Raw genomic sequence first — 24719 nt, forward strand, 5'->3', positions numbered from 1 at the left:
CTGTTGGGGAGCCTGCTACAGCATCCAGGAGAGTTTGAGAACCTCCAAAAGTTCATCCAAGTCATAGAACCTGTGTTGGGATTGCCAAGCAGATACCTTGATTTTAATTTTGCACATGAGGGCGGAAATGTGAACTATTATTGCAAGAGTAAGCAAGCAGCATCCTAGGCAAAGAACACGGCTGAATTTATTTTTTAAGAAATAACTACAAAAGGTAGAAAACAGCTGTTGCACTCTAGACTACACACACATACATCATCTGACCACAGGCACTGCCCATTTCATGGAACCAGGACACCTACAAAGCTCTTCAGACTCCACTTGAAGTCTATAGAACAGCTAAAGCTGCTGCTGTTGCCGCCGCACAAAAGATTGACACAAAATATATATTTTATACAATATGTAGATTTTGCAATAAACATCTATATCACAGGTTTAAAACACTGGAAAAATTGAACAAATAAGGCCATGATGGTTGAAAAACCCAAAAATATCAAGTAATTTATCTTCACCAATCTCACAATATTTAGGTGGTTTATAGAACAAGAATTAGTTATTACATAGAAAAGCACAGATATTTTTGTTTAAAACTAGAATATCTAATATTCAGTTACAAACCAGAAGAGTGATTATTTTCACTAAGGTAGCAAGTAATCAGATCTGTTTGCTTAGCACAGAGAGGGAACAGGACTAGTTTGTGTGGGCTACTAAATATACTCGGCAAGTATTTCTGCAATTTGCAGTATCCAGACTGACTTGGTTTTGCTAACATCTGTTATTAGCTGCTCTGCAGCCAATTTGCTTAGTGAATGGAGATAATCCTGGTTCAGAAGGAAAAAATGTGTAAGGCAGCAACTGAATACAAAGGTAAGCTTATTCATATTGTGATTGGTGGATCTAGTATTATGCAGTTTATAAAGAGGGGTTATCTAGCTTACAGAAGCAAGATTTTTGCAAACAACTAGATCCATTTTCTTTACCAGAATTGTGACTGTCATAAAGCTAAATGTCAATCTGCATACATTTTGGAAATCAAGGACTGGGGGAAATGCTGGAACAGAAGAACCTATTTCTCAAAACCTGATTAGTGCTTGTCCTTGTCATTGGTTATCCTGTTGGAGCACAAAACTTACTATTCACTGAGGGATATACTCATACATCCAACAAACCAAGGTATGCACAGGTCCAGGACAATGAAGTTGAAATTTTAAGTATGCCACAAGAAACGTACTGTAGAAACCATGGATACTATATGCTGCTTTGCTACAAATTGTTTATGAAAATGATAGTTGAGCCAGATAGGGGAATTAAGGTGCTTCTTTGAGAGACTGGGTTCTTATGCAAGGGTGCCTTATGGCTCTGGCACCTCTAGTAAAGGCAGGGGATATTTTCTTTCCCACTTGCATCTTTCAAATACTATCTATGTTGTAATTCAAAACTAAGAGGTGCTTTATGTGCAAAACTTTTCCTTGAAGGCAGCATTTTGCTTTGGGAGCAAAGCAAAAAGGTCCAAACTTATGTTTTCCCTCTATTTACTTTCAAGGTTGTGCCGCTTCACAACTTAGGCTACTGATTTAAAGAGAGTTTTACGTAGAAATAGCTTTGTTAGGCTTACATATTTAAGAGGAACTACAAGGTAATAAGTTTATGGTCAGTGCCTGGAACACATTTAACTTGGTGTAGTAAAAGAAATTGGACAGAAAATAATTTCATGACTAGAATCCAAAAATATATGATCCTGGTGCTCTAATGTCACCTGTAGCTAAGGAAGCTGCTTTTGTTTCATTGGAGCTTATCCTGGACTAGCTGCTTGCCTGTTTAGCTGAAGATGGAAATAAAGACACTTTAAAAATGGGTTTCTTTCATTATGGCTTCCACTGTGAAGAGGTCCTAAGGAGGAATAGCAACTAGAAGCCTTTTGTCTGCAGCACATACTCTTCATAGGAGTATTTTCTTGCTTAGGGAATTTAGATTTAAATTAGGCTAACTTCTGGTTTAGCAGACTGAGTGCTTTTCCATGGAAGCCTGTGCTAAATGGGTAGCATGTAGAGTTGGCTTAAATATAAGAAGATACTGTTTTGACTGCTTACTCCTGCCCATCTGTATAATTTAAAAACTTACAGATATTTAACAGTCATAGTTAAAAGACTTCTGCAGGGGAATATTACAGTAGTATCATTCATTTCGATTCAAGAGTCATTGGCTATTAGTGCTTAAATAAGTTCTATAGCAAGCCCACAATCACCAAATTATTTTCAAGAGATGCATATATCTTACATAATCTTTTAAGATTTAGTCAAAAAGTGAAGAATGGCACTGTAGTAATTTTGCCCAGATGCAAAATACCTTTTACTGCTAATGGAACCCAAGTCTTCATGCTCAATTCTAAATAGCTGTAAAGTCAACAATTTTAGTTGGTGAACTATGAATCCAGTTGACTTATAATGACCATAAAATCCTTTCATAAATAGGAAGGAAATTTGCATTGCTGATCTTTGCTTATGGTTTAGTATGCTTTTATACCCCAATTATTTTCTGCTCCATTTGGCCTCCTATTTCTCAGCAAGTTGGCAATGAAATGTCTGCATATCATTTTAACCAGTGGAGTTTCTGTTGCATCCCTTGTTCTAGTTATTCTACAGTAACGTAATGGTGGACTAATAGAAGTTTAGGCTGAGATGAGTAAGCACCCTGTTCCATAGTGGTGTAGATTGTGGCAGTTCCTATACCCACTTCCTAGCTTATTCCTGTATAGCAGGCAATCTTTGGACTACAAGCACTTGAAAAAGAATTAACCCACTCCAATCACCAGCACTGTAAGGGCCATAAAAAGTCAACAGTGGGGTGAATGTTTCTAAACATTGTTTCTTGGACAATAAAAGGGTAGCCCCAGCATCTGCCAAGGCTAAGTGTACTTTTTTAGTGCCACTAGCTTTACAAAGTAAGGCTTGAAAAATAAAAATTATTAGCAAAATAGGTTGAGTTATGTTTGATGTGCTAGCAGAGTTCAAAAATGGCGTGGGATTTCATGACATTACTCAGGTAATTCTGGAATTTGGCTAAAAGTTGCAAGTGTATCAAAATCATCAGGAGAAGCACCAAGAGTCTGAAAGCTGCATACAAAACCTGTATTTGGGGATGATAATAATGCATATGAATAGAACGCTGCTACTGCTTGCCACCCTGCTCCCAAAAAGTAGGGAATAGTAGAAACAGAAAAACCTTGCAACAGAACTTCAAGTGTATATTAAGCATCCATAAATTTAGACATATTTAATGTGAGGCTGATTTCTTTTCAACATAACAGTGGGCTTGGGATGAATTGTCCAAATGAAATCAGCAGTGGACAATCTAAGCAGCTGAAGAATTAGAATGAGCTCTATTAGAAAATCTAGAGTGGCAGACACAATTTCAAGACGTATCAACTGAAACCATGATGCTGAAATCTCCCTTTTTCCTTTTAAAAGGAAAATGAAACTAGCCAGAATTTTGCTGGGTTACAAAGACAGGTACAGCAGATGGCACTTGTCCTAGTAATGATCATTATGTATACATCTATGGCAAACCAAACTTGGATACAATTACAGCTGCACAGAGTGTACGCTGCCCTATTCCAAATAACATCGCACCATTGAATAGCTGAAAGCCCAGTTGCATATACTGCACTGAGAAAATCCACTTATAAATTCAGCCACTGCCACAGAAAGCTTCAAGAATTCAATGCTGATTATTACACAGAAACTTTTCACTCAAGCTGGAATAATTCTTGCAAATTCCTGCCCTATACCCAAGCATTGATCATCACTGTCCAAGCTTCTGGAAATCCAAACTCTTGTGTCCAGCAGCCTTGAGTAGTATTAAGACAGATGCTCAGCATCAAGGAACAGGCAGACAAGGACTTTCCCACAATATAATGACATTCAACCTGATCCAACTAGAGGACGGAACGACTCACCAAGAATCAGTTTCAATGGCTCAACTAACTCAGGTGTGCCAGAGACTCTGCATATCATACTTTTGCCAAGAGGCAGAAAAGGCTAGGCCCTTGCTAAAACTGGGCCAATTTTATAATTTCAAAGCATGGGTTTTATGCATTCCCAGCAGCGTAAGCTGGGGACCATGCTTGGTTAAGCACATAAATTTCCTTCCAAAATCAGCCAAGGGTGAATGGGTCATGACAAGTCAGTTTCAGACTACATATTACCTGTGGTAATTGAGGTAGTCAAAAAAAGAAACCGACGCAATCAATGAAACCATGATTAGCCCACTAACCAAGCTCCCCCAATGCTACCAAGTATTAGGCAGGCTTTTAGCGGGAGTGTTGCTGGGATCTTACTTGGTTTGTATTGGGTACAGGTAGGCCAGGGACGGGGGTGAAATGAAAGCGCATTGCATACCACTCGGAGACAGGGAACAGCACATCTTTATCGCAGGGCAGCACAACGCAGTGCAAGATGCACCCTGACTTCCTGCTGGCCACTTAGTAGTCAGTCCCTCCTTTATTCCTCTTTAACTGGAAGGCAGTGCTTGCACAAAGATGCCCCGTGAATCTGTCCGTGCCAGTTTCGAGGGTGGCTCCATAGGTTCGGCTGTTAGGCTGCTGGATTCATTGGAGCTAAGAGACAATTCTTGAGGCATCTCTTCATCGCTCTCCTCCTCTTCTTCCTCTTCTTCATCTAGTTCAAAAGAAGAAGCAGTTACATCAGTTGGAGGCACAAAGCTCAGTTAGACCTTGAGGTGCTGACTATTTTGTTAGAGGTTGCCCATTACCAAGCAATTCTTCAGTAACTTCAGCCATAGAGAAACAGGATGGCCCTAAACTGTCAAAATTGCTACATCTGAGAGATACAACAGTGACTCATTCCTGTAGAAGGAAACCTCTGGATATGTAATACAAGGGATAAAATTACTCCTATCATGCACTACTCTTTAGAATCAGAAGACAAAAAGTACTAAGACTTTTGCCTAAATTAAAGGCCAGACATTTTGACTTGCTGACTAGTCAACAATCTCTTAGCCACAAAATGGGGTAAGAGAGTAAACTCCTGTATTGTACTGGATTGTACATTTTATTTTGGATTTTTTGTTCCCACTCCCTTCCTTTGCATTATAGTACAATAATAACAGATGTTTTAATGTTTACAAAACTTTTATGCAATTTATTAGCTTTGCAAATTAATCAAAGCACAGTAAATCACAAAAATGCATTTTCATTGATATAATATCATGTTAGTAAAATTTACAATAATGTCTTGATTTCATACAAATAATTCATAAAAATATAAATAGTGAAATATAGATGGATGTTAATTTTAACATTTATTTTCTAGTTTTTATTAAAGGATTTATTACTTTGGCTTAAGATTCTTCTGCCCATCCTGACTCTGATTTTTAATAATTATGACACTTTAACAGATGTATTAATTGGGAATTATTTCTTTTTTGGGGGGGGTGTATATATTTTTTAAATTTTTCATAAAAATAATACGTTACAAAATACCTTCTATTTCATCCTATGAGCTAGTTATGTACATGGACAAGAGGAGGACTCATCCAACATTGTAAAGCCTTTATGCATCTCTGCTATAAACTCTTCCTTTTTCAGCCAGGTATCAAGAATCTAACCCTAGGCAACCAACTTGTAATGGAGCAAAATCTGTTTCAGGCATGTATCTAAATATGCCCCCTGTGGGTCCTTTTTTCATACAAATGGTGTTGTGGTTGGCTCTGGGCCAGCTCCTGCAATGGGGAATTTGGATGTTGGTTTAGGAGAATCCTCAGGTTCCCCAGAGACTTGTCTTACTGCCATCAGCTTTTGACAGTGAAGATTCACTGCCAAGATCAGACAATGGGGGAGAAGAATCAGATACCAACTGCGCAGGTATCGTTGGAGATAAGGAAGAACACCTGTTGCTGAGGCAATTAGGTTAATGGGATTGATGATAAATTACCAGCGTTGCAGAAAGTGCATGTGGGAGTTTATCCGTTTGGAGAAAGACAAGTGTTTTTGGTTTTGACTGTTTCAGGACTTACAAAGACTTTTTGGATATTTCACAGTTAAGTACATCTTGTGGACTCTTGAAGGGGGATGGGATGGCTGTGACGCCTGCACAGCTGCCTTTAACTGCTCTGTTTGTTTTTGCCTCTCGCAACATTCCAGGCTTGTTGTTTGTGGAAGAGCACTTTGGCTCTGTTTAAAGTGCGTGCGTACAGCACCTTTTTTTTGATAAACTGACTTTCTGTTTACTCTGAGACGGTGTGTGTGTTTGAATTTACATTGCTAACTCATTAGAGGGGCTCTTAGTGAAGGGTAATATTGACTCCCATTTGTAGAGGAGGGAGTAATAATTCCAAACAACCTGACATTAAAACAATTAATTCCTTAAAGTGCTGGACAGTACCTTTATCAGGGTCCAAAGGGTTCAAGGAACTTGCCAGATTTGCAAACTTAAAAGGAAACAAAAAACATGGATAAGCAATTATGTTCTCTACAGGCAGACAAATTTGTGTAAGGGACAGATGTAGAAACACACAGAGCTACATAGACATACATAATGCTTATTTTTTACCCAGAATATAGTCATATTATTTTACCTTGATAACTTCTTGTTCCTGAATGTCCTGCACAAGAGATTCCACTGGTTATAAAGCATTAATAATTATATATGGTTTTCCATCTGTAACTCTATTTTGGTTTTAGGAAAAAGGACAGTAGAGACCCAGCCTGAGTTAACTTGGCATCTTCTAGTAAATCAAACCACTTGAAGTACAGAACTACTACAAAAATATTATCAGAGCAGAAGAACTGATGATCCTAGTTATATGGAGATTTGGTTTATATTCAGCTATACATCAGATTTATAAGGCAGCTGAATACAGTCCAAAACTTCACATAATCAAATACAGTATAGAGAAAAATATTTCATTAGGATGCCCCTGCTAAGTGGATGATCATCAGAATTTCAAAACACTATTTCTGCCAGCAATTCATTCTTACGTTCAACAGCCACAAGACCTACCTCTCCCATGACAGCTATAGGAGTCACCCCCTTGGCCTGAGCTACACGATGTTCTATCAGGTAGTACATATATTCATCATAGAGGAGGCGGATGAGATGAAAAGAGCCAAAACTGGCTGCACTTCGTAGGGTCAAGTCCCGAATCACCATGGAGCTGGAAAGAAAAGTAGCCCAGTGCTGCATATATCATTGAAGTAGAACACCATGGCTTGTTAATTAAGTCACCTACAGCTCGGACGCATGTGTAACTTCTGTGTCTCACCTTCCACTTACCTATAGAAGGACCACTTGAGGAGAAAATGTTTGGCAGCTTTGGGAAAGCTGGGGCTGCCATGGTAGGGTTTTAGGACTTGGCTGACTACACCATCCAGCCACACTGCCCACTGCTCCAGAGAATTCTGCTGCTGCAGAGTCATTTTGAAGTCTTGTTCGAGCCGCTGTACCACACGGTCCTCACACCGGCACACCCATGAGGCCTGCTCCTTTGGAGGAGCAAAGAGAAAAAGAAAATTCTTCAATGCAATTGCTGCACATACACTCTCTCGGTGGATAAGCCAAGGACCAATCTGAAGTGGCTTAAAAAAATTAAGAGATCTAACGCTAACTCTAGATTTTTAAAAATGATTTATGAGACTGAGGATCTTTTTTCCTCTCCTCACAGAGGCCAGTCAGGCTGCCCTGAGGGGAAGAACAACGTGTCCCTTTGCTCTGGAAGTCATTTCGGACTTTTTCAGTAGCCCCTTCCTATTACAACAGGCCTATTACAGAATGGGTAATTAAACATTAAGAATAGGTGCCTGAATTATCTGTTTTCCCCTTTCCTTTTGAAATGTATTATTCAGATTATACAGTAGTGGCCAAAACTGTGGAAAGTGGGAATACCTCTTGGGGAAAGTGTTCAGTATTTTTGAGGTTTGATGGCTAATAACACCATTTTGTTTTGGAGTAATACCAGAAACGTATATATATCATTGGAAAGATAATTTAATCAAGAATGTAATGCAACAAAGTTTGTTCAGTTATCTGTATTCTATAAAAGTTATAGCCAAATAACGAGAAAAAGGAAGAACATGCTTAGGTTGATATCAAGTAGCTTTCCTTCATCTGATTGTAGCCAATGAGTATGAGTGTTTAGAGAAGCCAATCAGGTGTCATCTTGTTTTGGCGATGAGCCAATAAGATCACAGTAGGATTCAGTTACTGATGTCATGTATTGAAGCTGAGAGTTATGTGATCCCTATCAAGTTGGTTGGGTTTTTTAAATTTTCTTTTGTTTAGTGAGCTTGTAAAACATAATAAAATTAAAGTAATGGTGCAAAGAATTGACTGATCGCCCAGAAAGCAATGTTAAATAGCAGGGGTCCCCAAACATTTTATACAGGGGGCCAGTTCACAGCCCTCAGACCGTTGGAGGGCCGGAGTGTTAAAAAGACCTATGAAAAAGTAAAATACCAATAGAAAAATAATGCATCAATTAATATATTTCCATAAATTATACTTTTCTATAATTTCATTCAATATTTCCAAGCTAAATTAATTTTCAGGCACTTAGCATTTACTATTATTAACTTTCATCAATCTTCTACATTTCCAAGTATATTTTAAATGCATAATGCAAACTCATAAAATCATACAGTACATATCATAAACCCCTTGTTTATGTAATTCTATAGTTCTAAAATTCTAATCCAATTTTTAAAATTAATACATCCTAATATTAAACAACACTTAAATATATGTTTTACCAATATTCCATAGTCAATCCATATTTAATAATCAATCATCCCTCCTCAAATTTCTACCACTGTTCTCATTTGTGGGTACCTCTCCTGTCTCTCCCCCTTTTCTCTCTCATTTGTTTCTCATTTCTCCCTCTCTCACTTCTCCTCTCTTTTTCCATCCTTTTCTTCTTCCTCCGTGTGTGTGTCTGTGTGTGTCTGTGAACTCTTGAACCATTTACACAAAAACAGGTGAGGGCTGGGTTTTTTTCCCTGTTATTACTTGGGTGCTTTTTATCATATACTTAAATCAAGAGTCACTTCTCTCTCTCTCTTTCCCTTCCTTCCTTCCCACCCTGCCTCCCTTTCTCTCTCCCTCTTTCTTCCCCCCTCTCTTTCTCTCTCTCTTCCTCCCTGCCTCCCTCCCTCACTTTCTTGACACAGCAGAGCCATACGCTTTCCCTCTCGGCAGGAAGGGGAAAAGGCACGTCTCTCTTGCCTCAGGCTCGCTGCTGTGGCTGTGGCTGACCACCAGGGGGCTCACCCCACAGGCAGCGTTGCCCTGGCAGCTCGTTAGCTTCCAAAGGGAACTGAGCATGCCTGTCCACCTTTTTCCCATATCTGCTTCTCTCGCTCCCCAGCCGAAAAGGCACGAAGGGGGGAGGGGAGGACAGGCTTCCCCGGCATCCGTCCCCTCCCTTCGCTGGCTTGCTTTGTTTTAATTAACCAGAGGGACCAGCCTAGAAGCAGCCCCAATGCCGCATGTCATCCTCCCCGGACTTGCAAGCGGCGCCCCCCCGCCCCCATGGCACAAGGTGAGCACGGCGGTCAGGGGGTTGCTGTTGTGGCAGCAGGGGCCTGCTGATGTCAAGCCTAGTGGCGCTGAGCAAAGCTGGCTGCCCGGGGAAGCAGCGCGTTTGAAAAGAGCGCGTTTGAGAAGCGCACTGCTTCCCTGGGCGGGCGGCTTTGCTGGCAGGCGCAGGGCTTGATGTCAGCGGGCCCCTGCCGCCCCGACAGCAATCTCCTGACCACCGTGGTCCCCGCCCCCCAGCAACAGTTAATGGCGCTGGAAGTCACCCGCGGGCCGGATAAATGACCTCAGCTGGCCACATCCATCCCGCGGGCCGTAGTTTGGGGACTGCTGTTAAATAGTATTATTAAGTGAACAAGGCTACAGCTATAAAGAAATTAGAAGAAAAATTGGTGGAAACGTAACCAAAGGGGACATTTCTAAATTTCTGAAGAGGTATGAGGAGACTCAGTCATTACAAAACCACACTAGTAAAGGTAGGAAAAGGTGCACAACAGTAAGTGATGATAGAAGACTTAAGAGACTGTAAAATATCACAGAAAAAAATCATCTGGGTGTAATGGCACAATGCAACATGAACTTGAATGCAACGGCTGTTCGTTGCAGAATGCAGGAATGTGGCCTAAAATATAGAATTCCACAAAAAAGCCACTTATATCTCTCAAAGACTGAAAATCTTTCTTTGAGAGATATAAGTGGCTTTTTTGTGGAATTCTATATTCTAATTCTAGACTAAACTGGGCTAAAATCCATGCTGCCTGGACAGAGGATATATAATTTTATGGTGCTACCAAAAAAAAAGTGGTGTTGTCAGCTATGAAACATCGAAAATACTATACTTTTCCCAAAAGGCTTTCACAATTTTGGCCACTACTGTAATGTTGGCAGCATGGATGCTCTGGTTTTTACTCTTCTAAAAGTAACTGAGAGCTGAAGGGTGGGGTATAAATGAAAGAAATGACTGAGAAAACAACTTTGGTAATGAGATTGATGAGGCAAATACGTTATTCTTTTTTTTTTTAAAGAATGCTAACCCAGATGGCCATAGTATATTAAACCTTCTTTGAAGCAACTCCTATATTGGTTACTTAGTTCACCAAAAATAGCTTTGACAAAAAATATTTGTGATAAATATCATCCAGTCCATCAAGAAAATGAAACAAGTAAATGAAACATTTTTAGTTTCTAGCTGCAAATGAAGAAGGAAGGGGAATAAACCAGCATGGCCAAACTAGGGCATAATGATATAGATGGTTACCTGGACATTAGCAAAATCAACCCGGTTGAGATCACTTAGCATCTGATTAATTTGAGCTGTATTCTGTAAAACAGCCCGGGCAGCCTGGGCAAGATGGTTTAGAGAAGTATAACGTCGCAGGGTCTGGGCAAAGGCACTTGCTGCAGCCACCTGAGAAAGAAAACACAAATGACATACGGTAACTTTTTTCTCACCGTTCTGCTTGCTGCAAAGGAACTAAGGAGTTCAGATAAAAACTGTAAAGTAATGACAATAGTAGCCATGGCCAGGGGGGCCTTTAACAGCTTTGGATTGCGTTGCACCCATCGGGTGGTGGTGGTACTCATAATTACTCATGCTCTTGTGATCTACAAACTGGATCATTGTGTTGCATCTTCATGGGGTTTGAAGAGAGTTTGGAAGCTTCAGCTGGTGCAGAATGCGATAGTGTAGGTAATTAATGTCTTTGGGGTTTGGGTCCATGTAGTACCAGCACTCTGAATTGTGTTGGCTTTCAGTGTGTTTTCTGGTGACAATGAAGGTACTTGAATTTAAATTGACATTTAAAGCCCTTCATTGCTTGGGATTGTGTTCCCCAATTGTTTCTACCTATCTGACCAATAGGAGAGGCTTGCTCCAGATGCCTTAAAACTAAGGAGTCTTGGCTGGTGGGACTCAGGAGGAGGAACTTTCTGACATGGCAAAACATTAGGATCTCCTATAAGGATGAGGAGAACGAGAAGAAAACATCTCAAACTGCTCCACACTTTCTGCTCCACAACTTTGTGCTCTTTGGCTCACCTTCACTCGGACCATCTCTTCTGGAATATTCATCATAGCATTTGTCAACCAACTCTCCAAACTTTTTGCAAAATTTCGGATTGCTTGTGTCAAGGCACCTGGAGCAGAATTGGAACCACATCAATAATTTGACTCTAAAATAGGCACTTTCAAAATTGTTATGGATCAACAGTTGACATAACTGCTTCCCTTTCTACTAAACAAGACTGTTACCCCACCAAACACAGAAAATGGGGTTAAGACCATGATGAGAGAAAGCAGCAGTTTCAGGAAGAGCCTTGCCAAGAGCTGAAGTCTCTCCACCCACCATTGGTTGCCCTAGGTTCATCATAGCCAATTATTGGATGAAAACATGAGCTGTGCACAATAAGCTTACTCGGAATGGGCCGGAGCACTTCTGGGATGAGGACCTCTACTAGCCCCTGGTATAGCAAGTTGTCACAGTCTTTAGTCCATTTGAGAACAGGCTCATACTTAGACAGTATCACCAAACAGTTCTTTGGGAGACGCTTCTCTGCTTCATCATGGCTAAAACATCAAACATACATATACAAAAAAATTTTAAAATCACCACAGAATTACAGCTCAGACGCTAGCATGTCTCCCTGTAGTTCTTCACAGGAATAATCAATGAGTATAAAAAACGTTTCCTAGTGAACATTCCTTTCAAAGTTTTAGGTGCCCTGACAATCTTTTCATAATCGAATCCATTCATACCTTTAGGTACCTTTTGTTGGTTAAAGGTTGCAGTTAACCTTGGTGGAAAAGGAGGGCTGTAAATTGAATGGGACACATCACACAAATGGGGAAGAAATGACAACTTTGCAGTAATACTCACATAACTATAGGGGACGTTTCACTGGGCTGGTTCAAATTATATCTCCAAAAAGTCTTCCAGAGTGTCTCTACCAGTGTGAACTGCAGGTTTACCATCACATCGACAATAGCCTGCAGAGAAGTAGTAGTTGTATAATCCACTGCATATTTTACTTCTTGCTGTGGAAAAGCTAAACTTAAACTCCTGAGCCCCACGCCTTACCTGACTGAGTCCAAGCACCACTCCTCCCTGCTCACTGACTTTTTATTTCCAAGACTACTTTTCCAGACTGCCACTGGCTAAGAAATTTCTCTATCAAAAGACTAGGCTTGTTCATCTTGTGGAAATTTTTTCTGGCAGCAGCAATCTCTTTTAAACCAAGTTCATTCAACATATTTAAGCCAAATAAATCATTTCCAACATTTATTTAGTTATTTATTGGATTTGTATGCCGCCCCTCTCTGAGGACTCGGGGCGGCTCACAACATATCAAAGACAACATGACAATACATCTAGTGACAATACATTGATTGTGAAAAAGGATCAGTTAGACTATCTAAAGGATTTCAGATTACCAACTCATGTTCTAATGCCTCCTTTTGCTTTCCAATATGATCCATGACATACCTCACAATGTTCTCGATACAGCAGCTGGAAAGCCTTCACATCTTCAGCCCCAACACCCTCAGGGAGATTCTTCCCTTGTAAGTCTAACTCTGTAAAGTCAGGCAAGCTGCGAGAAGCATCTGCAAAGAGGAAGGAAAAGCCAGTCCAACAAAGTCAACTAAACCCCAGCCACACTTTTCTATCATTTATTTGCACTATGATTTTATTTTCTTGAAATAGATGGAAAACCTGAGGCCTACTATTTTACCACCACAGAAATAGTGCAAAGACAGTTATATAAAGGATGGTACATATTCTTTTCTGCCTCCTACTCAGAGATCTCAATCTCTCAAGTTTCATTCTTACCTAAGAACTGCTGGTATTGTTGCACTTGGGCACTGATATCAGATAGCCCTGAGGCCTGTTGCTGCCCCACAGCTACTCCGTTGGTCATGCCTTCCATTTTCTGAACCGGTTTGAGCCTAAAGACAAAGTAACTTAGAGTCACGATGTTTTGGAGCACAGTAATAGTGAGGAAAAGGATGGAGCACACATGACATCAGGACAGGTATGCAATGGTGCCCTACCAAAACTATATTCAAAACTGAATGTAGGTAGAAAGGAAGTTGAGATTGCACAAAATTTAAACAAAAAAGTACAGAAAAGTACTAGTTAGGAACTTCTAAAGACAAATCATGGAGGTTACTACAAAACCAGATAGCAGGAAAACTTAAAAGTTCCAAAAGAAATCTGGAAAACCACCTTTTACAACCAATTCAACTAGCCCCATATTAAATTTCTATGGCTGTGGAAACAAATATCTTCACAATCAATGAATATGTCCTCTGTCACTGAACTCTGCACTTTTCCTGCACAATCTCCTACCGTTGCTTCTGAGAAAAAGGCTGTTGCCGCATGGCCAGATGTTGCTGGTCTTCCATGAGCCGCAGCAATGGGGAATTGGCTTTGATCCGCAATCCATAATAGTGATATTTAGAATTCCCTCTGAAAGAAAAATGAAAAAGAAGTTTCTATATACAATTGATTAGAGCATAACAAACCATTCACTTTGGGGAAATGTCCCTCCTGTCAAATAAATTTGATAGAATGGAAAAAACAACATAAACACATTCTACCCAGTTTGGGAAATAAGGTTAGAACAATATTATCAATAAGGTAGTTGACTTAGATAGGAAGAAAAAAACCTCTCTCATTTATATGTTTATGTTTTTAGACTAGGAAGAAAGAAAACCTGGAGTGAAATACTACAGTAATGGCGAACCTTTTTTTCCTCGACTGCCAAAAGCACGCGTGCGTGCGTGCTATCGCACACGCATGAGTGCCCACACCCATAATTCAATGCCTGGAGAAGACAAAAATGGCCTCCCCTGCCCCCCTGGATACCCTCCAGAGGCCAGAAATGGCCCATTTCCAGACTTCCAGTAGGCTACTCTGGAGCCAGAGAAAGGCAAAAACACCTCCCACCTCCCCAGAGGCCCTCTGGAAGCTGAAAACAAACTCCCAGAGCCTCCATGTGAGCTAAAAATCAGCTGGCCGCCACCACATGCACGTTAGAGCTAAACTAGGGCAGCGGCTTGCGTGTTGGCAAATATGGCTCCGTGTGCCACCTGTGGCACTTGGGCCACAGGTTTGCCATCACTGGACTAGGATGATCTCCAAGAAAAGAATACAGAAAAAACTAGCATTCTAGGGAGCTGGAAGGGTTAGGGTTAAAATTTATCATCTACTGTATATTGGATTCAAGATATTGGACAAGTAATTTTTTTTCTGGTCTTACCAGCTTGCCCTTCTGTGAAAGTGCTATGTTGTGATCATTATGGAAATATATAAGGTAGCCATTCTTTCACAGTACCTTTAACTTTTTTACAAAATACCAAGACTGCTAAAAATTGGGGATCACCGATTTAATAAAAGTTTATGAAGTATTTTAAGTATTCCAAAAAACATGCTGTTACTGTTCATGCCATACTGCCTAATGAATCCATGACTGAAATGAGAGTTGAACCTGCATCTCTTCAGCCTTGGAGGCTTAAGGGAATACTGACAATATTCACAGAATATTTAACTAGTTATTGAATTACCGCATCTTTCAGAGTATAAGATGCACCTTTTTACCCCGAAAAACAGGGTGGAAACTTGGGTGCGTCTTATACACCGAATGTAGCCCCACCCAGCCACCCTCGCCCTTTGGCCTCTGCCTCCAGCAATTTACCTCCTTGCAGCAAACAGCGCAAAGCCTGATTAGCATAAGCAATTGAGTATCAGCCTCCCAACACACAACTGATTCAGCACAGGCTAGTGTGTCAGAACTGAAAGTGAAACTAGCTGCAAGGAGTCAAACCGCTGCAAGGTAGGCTGCTGGCAATATTGGATTGCTGAAACTGCAAGCAGGTAAATTCAAATTATTAGACTTATTTTTTAAAGTCTGCTTAATTGTTGTTCTAGACCAGTGTTTTTCAACCACTGTGCCGTGGCACACTAGTGTGCCGTGAGACATGGTCAGGTGTGCCGCGAAGCTCAGAGAGAAAGAAAGAAAGAGAGAAAGCAAGAGAGAAAGAAAGCAAGAGAGAGGGAAAGAGAACAAGAGAAAGAAAGAGAGAGAGCAAGAAAGAGAAAGAAAGCAAGAGAGAGAGAGAAAGAGAGGGAGGGAAGGAGAGAGAGAGAAAGACATAGAGGGACATAGGGAGGGAGAGAGAAAGAGAGCAAAAGAGAGAGGAAGGAAGGAAGAGAAAGAAAGAGGGATGGAGAGAGAGAGAAAGAAAGAGGAAGGAAGGGAGAGAAAGAGGGAGGGAGAAAGAAATAAGAGCAAAGGGGAAGAAGAGAGAGAGAATTATTTTGTCCAAACTTTTTTTAGTCCCCCCCCCCCCCCTTAATGTGCCCCAGGGTTTCGTAAATGTAAAAAATGTGCCTCGGCTCAAAAAAGGTTGAAAATCACTGTTCTAGACAACTCAACAAAATGAAGAAGCATCTTAAAATAAATGCTTGATCTAAAGAGGCCCAGTGCTATTGTATCTTATTTTAAATAGTAGAGAATAACTATACTTCCAGAAATTTAAACAAGAACTGTAAAAGTATAATCTGAAATGTAACAGTGTCCAGTTTAATATTAAGATAAGGCAGCTGAGTGAAACTCTGATTTAGTTATGTTTGGAGTTAGTGTGACTACATTTAAGAAAACGTTCTGGCATTAATATATTGCCATAAGGTACATTTCTCCAATTCTTTGCTATTTCTATGGGTCAGGCACACATGCACAGAAATACACAGCAAACAGTGTAAACATACTGGTTACGCAGCCTTCCATCTTTTACCTGGTTCCAAGTCGGCGTGTTCGGAGTCCCATAAATACTGAGCGGATCAGCTTTCCAAAAGATGCTGCGTTGACTGGCTCCAGTTTTTGCTCCTGACAATGCAGGAGGTAATGACAGTACAAGGTACTGCGAGGAAGGCTCACACCCTCAGCAGTCTCATAGTTATCCAACAGCCACTGGACCTACAAAGCAACAGGAGTGCAATTCACAGGTCCTTCAAGTTGCCCGTCAAGCCTTTAACATTTCCTGCTTCAGCTCCCACCACTGCTCATCTCCCCCCCCAATTTCTGTCCATAGGCTGCCCTGCACACCTACACCCTGAACTCCACCACCCTTGCCAATTCTGACTAATCCCAAATAACTTTCTCAATATTCTTTCAGTTTCAGCTGGATTTTGAAGAGATTTATGAATTATAATGGTTCTAAAGAGAGGCAGACAGAGAAGAGAGTAAGCATTTTATATACTTTTCAATTTTATGGGGATTCTCAATCATCCAGGTCATCGTTGTCCCAAAAGTGCTTTTTCCCCCCAAAGGGCAACTGAACTTTCATGAGTTTTTTTCACTTTGAAAGCATTTTGCCTCTCATCCAAGAAGCTTCTTCAGTTCTAACTGATGGAAAATGGAAGGTGTTATATTTATATTCTTTGAAATCATCTAGTCATTAGCACTAAAAAGCTATATGAATCAGTAGTTAGCTTGAACTGAAGAAGCTTTTTGGATGAGAAGTAAAATGTTTTCAAAAGAAAAAACCATGAAAGTCCTGTTACCTCTTGGAAAGAAAAAAGAAAACAAAAGAAAAAAAATACTTTTGGGATACTTAAATGAAATATTAGGCCAAAACCCTAATTCTAACTATTAATTCATCATGTCCCCCTTGTGGCCTAAAAGAAAAATGCATAAAATCTGAGCTATTCAGCAGACACAAGTTACCCTGATTCTTGCTTCCCACAAGGATCCATTGGGAGATAAAAACAGATTTAGAATCTTTGGCTGTTGCAACTTTTGGTTGTTGTAAGTAGACACCACAAGTGACACCAGGAAGACACCACAAGTGAACTCCCAAGACAACCACAGAACTTTGCAGCAGAAAAACCTACCCACAGCACCAGTACCTTCCATTCCCTCAAAAAATAAAATACAAAGAAGTTCACTAAGAATAACATTGAAAAACAGAAGCCCCTTCAGGAGAAGAAATCTTATGAGAAATTGCCAGAGGATTTAAATCAGCTAGAAAAAATGGGTTTAGGTTTAGGTCCATTTATTGAGGTTTTGTGGGAAAATTAACTTTGAAGTTTAAAAATTTTCTTTGATATTGAGGAAACAATTTTTTTAAAAAAAATTATGCTACTAAAATCTCAGTTTAGTGAGAGATTATAGGTAAACTTTTGGAGTACAGTGATACCTTGTCTTACGAACTTAATTGGTTCTGGGACGAGGTTCGTAAGACGAAACAATGTTTCCCATAGGAATCAATGGAAAAGCCAATAATGCCTGCAAGCCGAAAACTCACCGCTTTTGCCTCATTACCGCTGGCATTCAGATCGTTCAGGGGTGGGTGGAGGAGGGGGGAAGACGGGGAGGGAGCCTCGTGGGTGGATTGGGTGGACAGTTACTGTCTGGCTACAATGACTGGAAGGGAAGGGAGGGAAACGCACGGGCTGTTTGTACGTGCGTCTTCTCTGATTTTTTTGTGTCTGGGAGGCCCCACTGGGGTTCTAGGATCGTCTTGTGGGAGACCGGCAGCGGTTGGGGAAAGGTTGGGGAAGTCCTTGCTGGATTTGCGCTGCGCCACCACCCCTATTTGTAACTTCAAGCAGAAACCTCTCTCTCTCCTCTCTTCCTCCCTCCTTCCCTCTCTCCCTCCCCCTCTTCCTTCCTCCATGCCTCCATCCTCCTCCTCTTCCTCCTCCTCCTGTATTCCGCCTCCCTCCCAGCCACATTCGCCTTCCTCCGCCGCCAGCGGCGTCCAGCTCCTCCTCTTCTCGCTTCTTTACAAGATGACAGCCGGGCGCCGCCGCGGAGGCTGGGGGTGGCGGGTGTGTGTGGAAGAGGTCCGCGGGAGAACTGGGGGGAGCTGCGGTGCCTAGACACCCGCCTGCAGCAAAGTCACCCCACGACCACCACCTTTACCCCCAGGGGAAAGACCCCAGCCCACGCCTGCTGCTTGCTCTCCTGGGGGGGGACAAAGATCACCTTTGGGAGCTTCCCAGCCGGGTCCCTTTCACAGGGCAGTGGCTGCGGCTTCCCCCAGTTCTCCCACGGACCTCTTCCACACACACACACGCTGCTCCAAGCCTCCGCCCCACCGCCTGGCTGTCATCTTGTAAAGAAGCGAGAAGAGGAGGAGGAGCTGGACACTGGTGGTGGTGGAGGAAGGCAAATGTGGCCCAGAGGCTGGGAGGGAGGCGGAATATAGGAGGAGGAGGAAGGGGAGGAGGAGGCAGCTAAGGAATCAATGTAAAAGCACCGGTGGGCTGGCAATGTCTTCGTCCGCTTAGCTTTTCCTGTCCAGCTCGAAGCCGAAAGAAAAGTGCGAAGGCTGGCGGATGAAGTGGAGGCGAACAGAATGAGAAAAGAGGCGAGGAAGCGGCGGCAAAATTTGTCTGTGGGAGCCCCGGTCCTCCAGCGCCCACCGCCCCTTCCTGCCAGAAGCCCGTGAGGGGCCAAAGCCAGGTGTGGGGAAGGGCAGAGCTTCCAGCTTTGGGCTGGACAGGAGGAGCTAATTGGCCAAAGGAGGGCCGGCCTGATACCCCACCCCCCAGCCCTTCACCTTCCACCGGCCAGAAGGAGGAAGAAGGGGGGCATCTTGGCCAGCCCCTGGAAAGCCAAGGGAAAATCCCAGGCGCTTCAGCTGGCAGTCGGGAGGCGGGGAATCTCGGCGGGGGCGGGAAATGAATGGGAAATCCCATTGGGGGTTGTCACAAGGCAGGGGAATCCCTGCATCAGTAAGTAAGCGCACACGCAGTAAGAGAGCCCAAAGACGAGGCAAAGAAATCTTAACCCTCGGGTTCATATCTCAAAAAGTTTGTATGACAAGGGGTTCGTAAGACAAGGTATCACTGTATATTCAAAATATATACTCATATATAGCATAATGTGTTATCCATAATTTTGCCTATTCATTTATTTATTCAATTTCTATGGCCACTCATCTCACCTGAATGACTCTGGACAGTTTACTCTTTTGGGGAGTTGAGGGTGTAACATAACAATAGCCCAACACTCTTGTAGTTGCATCTTTTTCAGGGAGACTAGTAAAACAAGTACACTAAGCTGTCTTTTAGAGCAGTCCGCCCACAATACATTGCTTTTCCAAAATATTAGTTGCACTGACAGCAAGAAAAGAAACTTCCAGTTCCTTTGAATCAACAAGCCAATATTTCAGTGGAAAACTTACTGTTGCAGGTGAGGCACGGGTGGTGTGTGAATAGGATTGGCTTGAACTTCCCAGCATGTAACCTCCTTGAATCACATAAGTCCCTGTGCTGCTGCTGCTGCTGCTGCTGCTACCACCAGCTCCTCCTCCTCCACCACCACCACCTCCTCCTCCAGCAGTACTGCTGCCACCAGCACCATTTCCTGCTGATGCTGGTGCTCCTCCTCCTCCCCCTGCTGCTGCTGCTGTACTGCTACTTCCATTTGGATTGGCTATGATTTGTCCTCCAGAAACATACATAGGTACAGAGCCACTGCTGGCCACTGTTTGTGAAGTTGCTGGACTGGAGACCTGCGTTGGGGTGTTTTGGGATTCATAGTAATTTGCTCCAGTGTTTTGAGTATAGAGAGGGGTTTCTGTGTAAGGGTAAGTGTTGGAGCGTCTGAAATGGAAGAACACAGTCAAATAAGCACATACCCACATTGGGTGAAAACAGCAACCTAGAGTAGAAAACTTCAACTGCATATATCCAGAATTGCATGACAGACACAGAGGAGGAAAGTTCAAGAAGCAGGACATCGCTGGCAATAGATTTATTATTTTAAAATTTTCTGTAAAAATACCAACAATCGCTTATTAGGCATCCTGTTCTTGCCAGGTTTTCTCTGGCATGTAATGGGCACTCCTACCACAGCCTATCAGATACAACTGGGACACAATGGATCAACTGATGTTTAAGGTAGCATAAGATTCTTTCTTGAAATATTTTCAGTTCCAGATTTTGTTGGAATAGTGGTTATCTCTATGGTTTAGAAAAAAAATATGCAATCTGTTGGTTTAGACACAACATGAAGGAAACATTTTGCCATTGTGTGAAAAACAATAGCATGCCATTTTTTTGGAGCAGTGGCTTTGGCACCCTGAATCTGACCAATTAAATTATTAGGCTCAGGCTTCAGGATAGCATAGGCAGGATAAGCTTGACTTCTTTATACTCACATGGTACTTGCTGTGTAGCTGGCATCTCCTCCTTCCACATACTGAACCTGATTAGGATAGACATGTTGCACAGGAACCTGCTGAAGCTGCTGGACCTGAGCACACAAGCAGCAAGGAAAGGAAAAGCAAACTGAGATTAAGAAGTAAGGCTGTGTTTACTGTCCCTTTCCCTTCCCTGCCCCTCCCAATAGACTTCCCTAAAGCACGACTGGGCCACAAGAATCCTTTTTCTTCCACACATGTGCATTGCTTTTATCCTGTATCTGACATTCAGTTATCATGGATTTTCTGATCAAAGGCTAATCCTCACCCCAGAATTTCTATGGAATAAGAATTCTGTGTGTAAGTGAAAGGCACTGCAGGTCCTCTGATTAGACAAAATAAGTTCAGCAATACAATCATTAAGAAAGGAATGCAAAGTAAATTTCCCCACACAGCACAGAGCTATGGTAAAAAATGCAAGTATTCTTGGAAGTATTGCAACCACAATAAGAAAAACACCATACAGTACAATTATTCAGAGCTATAGTTGGCTGCAGTTGTTTGTACTAGGTTTACCCTTCCATCATGTGCAAAATGACCCTTTACAAAGATGTCCAGTGTTTTTTTATTATAAGAAAATATTTTTATTAGTATTTCATTATTCCTCTTTTGTAGACTGAACCTTGTTCACAAACCCAGTCTGAAATCCTGACCAGCTATTAAAACCTATATTATAAGTTCCATGTCCACCAAAATGAAATTAAAGATAGGCTAGATATTTCCCATAAAAATAGCCATGACACTTAGGCATATACCGCTTCATAGTGCTTTACAGCACTCTTTAAGTGGTTTAGAGTCAGCATATTGGCCTCAACAATCTGAGTCCACATTTTACCGACCTTGGAAGGATTGAAGGCTGAATCAACCTTGAGCTGGTGAGAATCAACTGCTGGCAGTGGGCAGATTCAGCCTGAAATACAGTACTGCATTCTAACCTCTATGTCAGTAGCTTATGGTGACTTAATGATGGTTTTACATAAAGATGTGAAAGCCAGAAATAAAGAAACCCCAGGGCTTCCCCCCCCCTTTCCCTAGGCCCGTGATGGCGAACCTATGGCACGCATGCCACAGGTGGCATGCAGAGCCATATCTACTGGCACACAAACTTTTGCCCTAGCTCAGCTCCAGCATGCATCTGCGCGCTGGCCAGCTGATTTTTGGCTCAGGCAGAGCCACTGGAAGGGAGTTTTCAGCCTTCAGAAGGGCAGGGGGGAGCGTTTTCGCCCTCCCCAGGTTTCAAGAAAGCCTCTGGAGCCTGGGGAGTGTGAAAAACAGGCTTATTGGGTCCACCAAAAGTTGGGTAATGGGGATTGGTTAAAAGTTGGGTAATGGGTAATGGTGTGTATGTATATGAGTGTGTTTTTCTTTTCTTTTTTATAATAACTTTTTAATGGGTTTTTTTTCAGTTTGTATGTTTTAATCTCAGGTAATTATGCGACTTCTTTTACTGTTCTGTATTATTCTTATATTTGTACTGCTGTTGTAAGCCGCCCTGTCATGTGCGGGTGGGGCAGTACAGGGGGAATCACACAGGGGTGTGTATGGCACATGGCGGCATTGAATTATGGGTGTGTTGGCACACGCACTTTCGGCAGCTCAGGAAAAAAAGGTTTGCCATCACTGCCCTAAGTCATCATATTTCTAACGATTCTCTCTCACACACATCTTACAATTCCTGTATTTACCCCTTATTTATGTAAAGCAAAATCAACTCTAAGTCTAAAGAGGTCCAAGAATTTCAACTGCTCTGGCAGAGTATGGGGGAAGGGGAAATTGCCGTTTGACCACCACCAATGATTAAGGCGAGATCCCTTTGGAGGGAAGGATGCTAGTTTCCTCTGTGTTCTCTTGCTTAAGAAGTGGCGTGCACAGGGCTTGCTATTCTTGGATCTCGGTTATTGCCCTTTGCTGGACCTACTTTAAGCGCTGTAGCTGCTGTTCCAAACACTAGCACCTGAGGGACTCTCTGAATCTTGACTCTCTGGTCAGGGCTGGAGTGATGAGAGGAGAGGAATGGTAGCTGCTCTATCACCACCTTCTGTTGTGGCAAGAGGAGTGGCTGAGGAAGCATGCGGACCAGCTCCACCCACTGCTCCGAGGCAGAATCTAGTGAGTGCATGTAGTGGAGCCTGTGCTCCGGGCCAGGTAAACAGCAGCTGGTCAGTTGGGGTGCACTGCTGCTGCTGCTGCTGCTGCTGCACTCTAGGGAGAGGCTTTGCTGTACTCCTTGTTGCTCCTGCTGCTGCTCCTGCTGACTGCTCTTAGAAGGACCACTGTCTGCATTCTAGACAATAAACAGAAAGACTAAAGCAATCAGAGCTAAAGGAAAAAGAAACAAGAATGTAAAGGTTGAGGCTGAGGACAGAAGGTCCCAGTACTCTGGCTATTCTATATTCTATAAAGCAAACGGGATCTTCAGACCAAGAAACTGTCACAGCTCAGGGTCTTTCCCCACTTCACTATTTGGGCAAGTAGAGTGGTCAGTGGCAGAAATCTCTGGATGGTTACACACCACACCCACAAGAGAAAGATGGGAGGACAGGGTAGACTGATCCTGGGTCAGGACTATTGGGATCACTTGAATGAAATAAGGGGAGTATTTTTGCAGGAGAATTAAGGACAGGGCTTTCTGACATTAGTTACCTAGCTCAGAGGGCAGAAAGACCCCGTGGGCGGCTACAGGATACAAGAAATGGAAATGCAGGCCAACCCAAGAGCAGAAGACAAACACTTACCTCTTGGGTAACATGAACCTGCTGGAGCCCTTGCACTGCCAATTGTTGAACTGTACCTGCTTTGGGAGTTGTGGGAGTTGTCTGCACAACAGATCTCTGTGGAATGAAATACACCAGAGTCCATTAGTGTACTTTGGGATCTAGTTTGGTCAAATGGCTTAGGCATTCGTCTAGAAATTGGGAGACCATTAATTCTACTCTTGCTTAGACATGAAGCCAGCTGGATAACCTTGGGTCAGTCCCGCTCTCTCAACCCTAGGAAGGATGAAAGGGCAAATCAATTCTCAAAAACGTTGATAAGAAAACTGCAGGGACTAGTCCAGGCAGTCACCAGGAATCAAAAACTGACTCTAGAGTGCATGTACATGTACATGTGCATGCCCACATTCGAGCCACTACTATGACTTAAAACGATTCATTAGATTTTCCATGAATGTCCTTTTTCTAAACTAATGATAGGGCGTTCTACAACAGTCATTCTCACTTGTTCATAAAGTAGAGTTAGATTCTAATGTGCTTCCTTTTGGAGAAATTAATTCCACCCCCAGTACTAGAGTAACAATCCAGGAGAAAGCTCAAAAGAAGCACATATTTAAAAAGTAAGAGTAGGTAAAGATATAGTTGAGAAATTGCTCAAATGTATTGGAGCCCTGGTAATTTGTTTGCAAGTTCCTCTGCGTGTGAATATCTGGGTGGGTTCAATATCCTGCTTCTAGTGGAGAAAAAGGAGCTTCATGAAAACTTGAAACGAACCATTATTCCACAGTAAAACCAGGTCATTCTACAGTGGGAATAAACATCCTGGAGGTGGATTTACATCTGGAAGGCCTGTAATTCTTGCTCAAAACAATTTTCTGCACAGAAAAGTTAAATCACAGAAGATCGTGTAGCAATCCTACAGATGTCTATTGAAAGTGGATAAAATGATTAGTTTTATAGTGGAATGAATTGTTCTTCCCTATAGGGCAGGATTATTCTGAGTCTCTTATGCTTATTTGGTGCAAACGTAATTCAGCAGACTACAGTTGGTACAGCCAAGCTGGAATATTACAAGTCACTAGAGACTCTGAACTCCTTCTCAGCTAAAGCTTGATAACGTTTTTCTAGTTGGGTTTTGTAGCTAGGGAAGAAGGAAGTCCCAGTGGAAGACAAAACTGACCTTGAGAATAAAGATTGGGCTTAGACACCGAGGAATGGATGACACAGTATTATTTCTTGACCAAC

General features: G+C 42.1%; 1 protein-coding gene across 7 annotated transcripts in view; it reads right to left on the reverse strand.

The window, feature by feature from the left end:
• Nucleotides 1-164: 164 nt before the first annotated feature.
• Nucleotides 165-24719, reverse strand: part of RFX1 (regulatory factor X1) — a 59522-nt gene continuing 34967 nt past the window's right edge. For 2 of the 7 annotated variants that reach the window (XM_070741534.1, XM_070741533.1), the window contains 16 exons: nt 23496-23591; nt 22679-23044; nt 20719-20813; nt 19741-20161; nt 16342-16523; nt 13895-14014; nt 13376-13491; nt 13031-13149; nt 12425-12534; nt 11963-12114; nt 11587-11684; nt 10807-10956; nt 7293-7501; nt 7020-7173; nt 6402-6447; nt 165-4676 (listed from right to left, as the gene is read on the reverse strand). In XM_070741534.1, coding sequence (XP_070597635.1) covers nt 4510-4676; nt 6402-6447; nt 7020-7173; nt 7293-7501; nt 10807-10956; nt 11587-11684; nt 11963-12114; nt 12425-12534; nt 13031-13149; nt 13376-13491; nt 13895-14014; nt 16342-16523; nt 19741-20161; nt 20719-20813; nt 22679-23044; nt 23496-23591 — 2601 coding nt within the window. In that variant the 3' untranslated portion in view covers nt 165-4509. Of the gene's footprint in view, nt 4677-6401; nt 6448-6488; nt 6622-7019; nt 7174-7292; nt 7502-10806; nt 10957-11586; nt 11685-11962; nt 12115-12424; nt 12535-13030; nt 13150-13375; nt 13492-13894; nt 14015-16341; nt 16524-19740; nt 20162-20718; nt 20814-22678; nt 23045-23495; nt 23592-24719 lie in introns of those variants that run through there. The other 5 variants (XM_070741537.1, XM_070741536.1, XM_070741535.1 and 2 more) reach the window with 4 other exon arrangements.

The sequence above is a fragment of the Erythrolamprus reginae genome, chromosome 2 (assembly GCF_031021105.1).
Source record: "Erythrolamprus reginae isolate rEryReg1 chromosome 2, rEryReg1.hap1, whole genome shotgun sequence".
In the NCBI taxonomy this organism is placed as follows: Eukaryota; Metazoa; Chordata; class Lepidosauria; order Squamata; family Dipsadidae; genus Erythrolamprus; species Erythrolamprus reginae.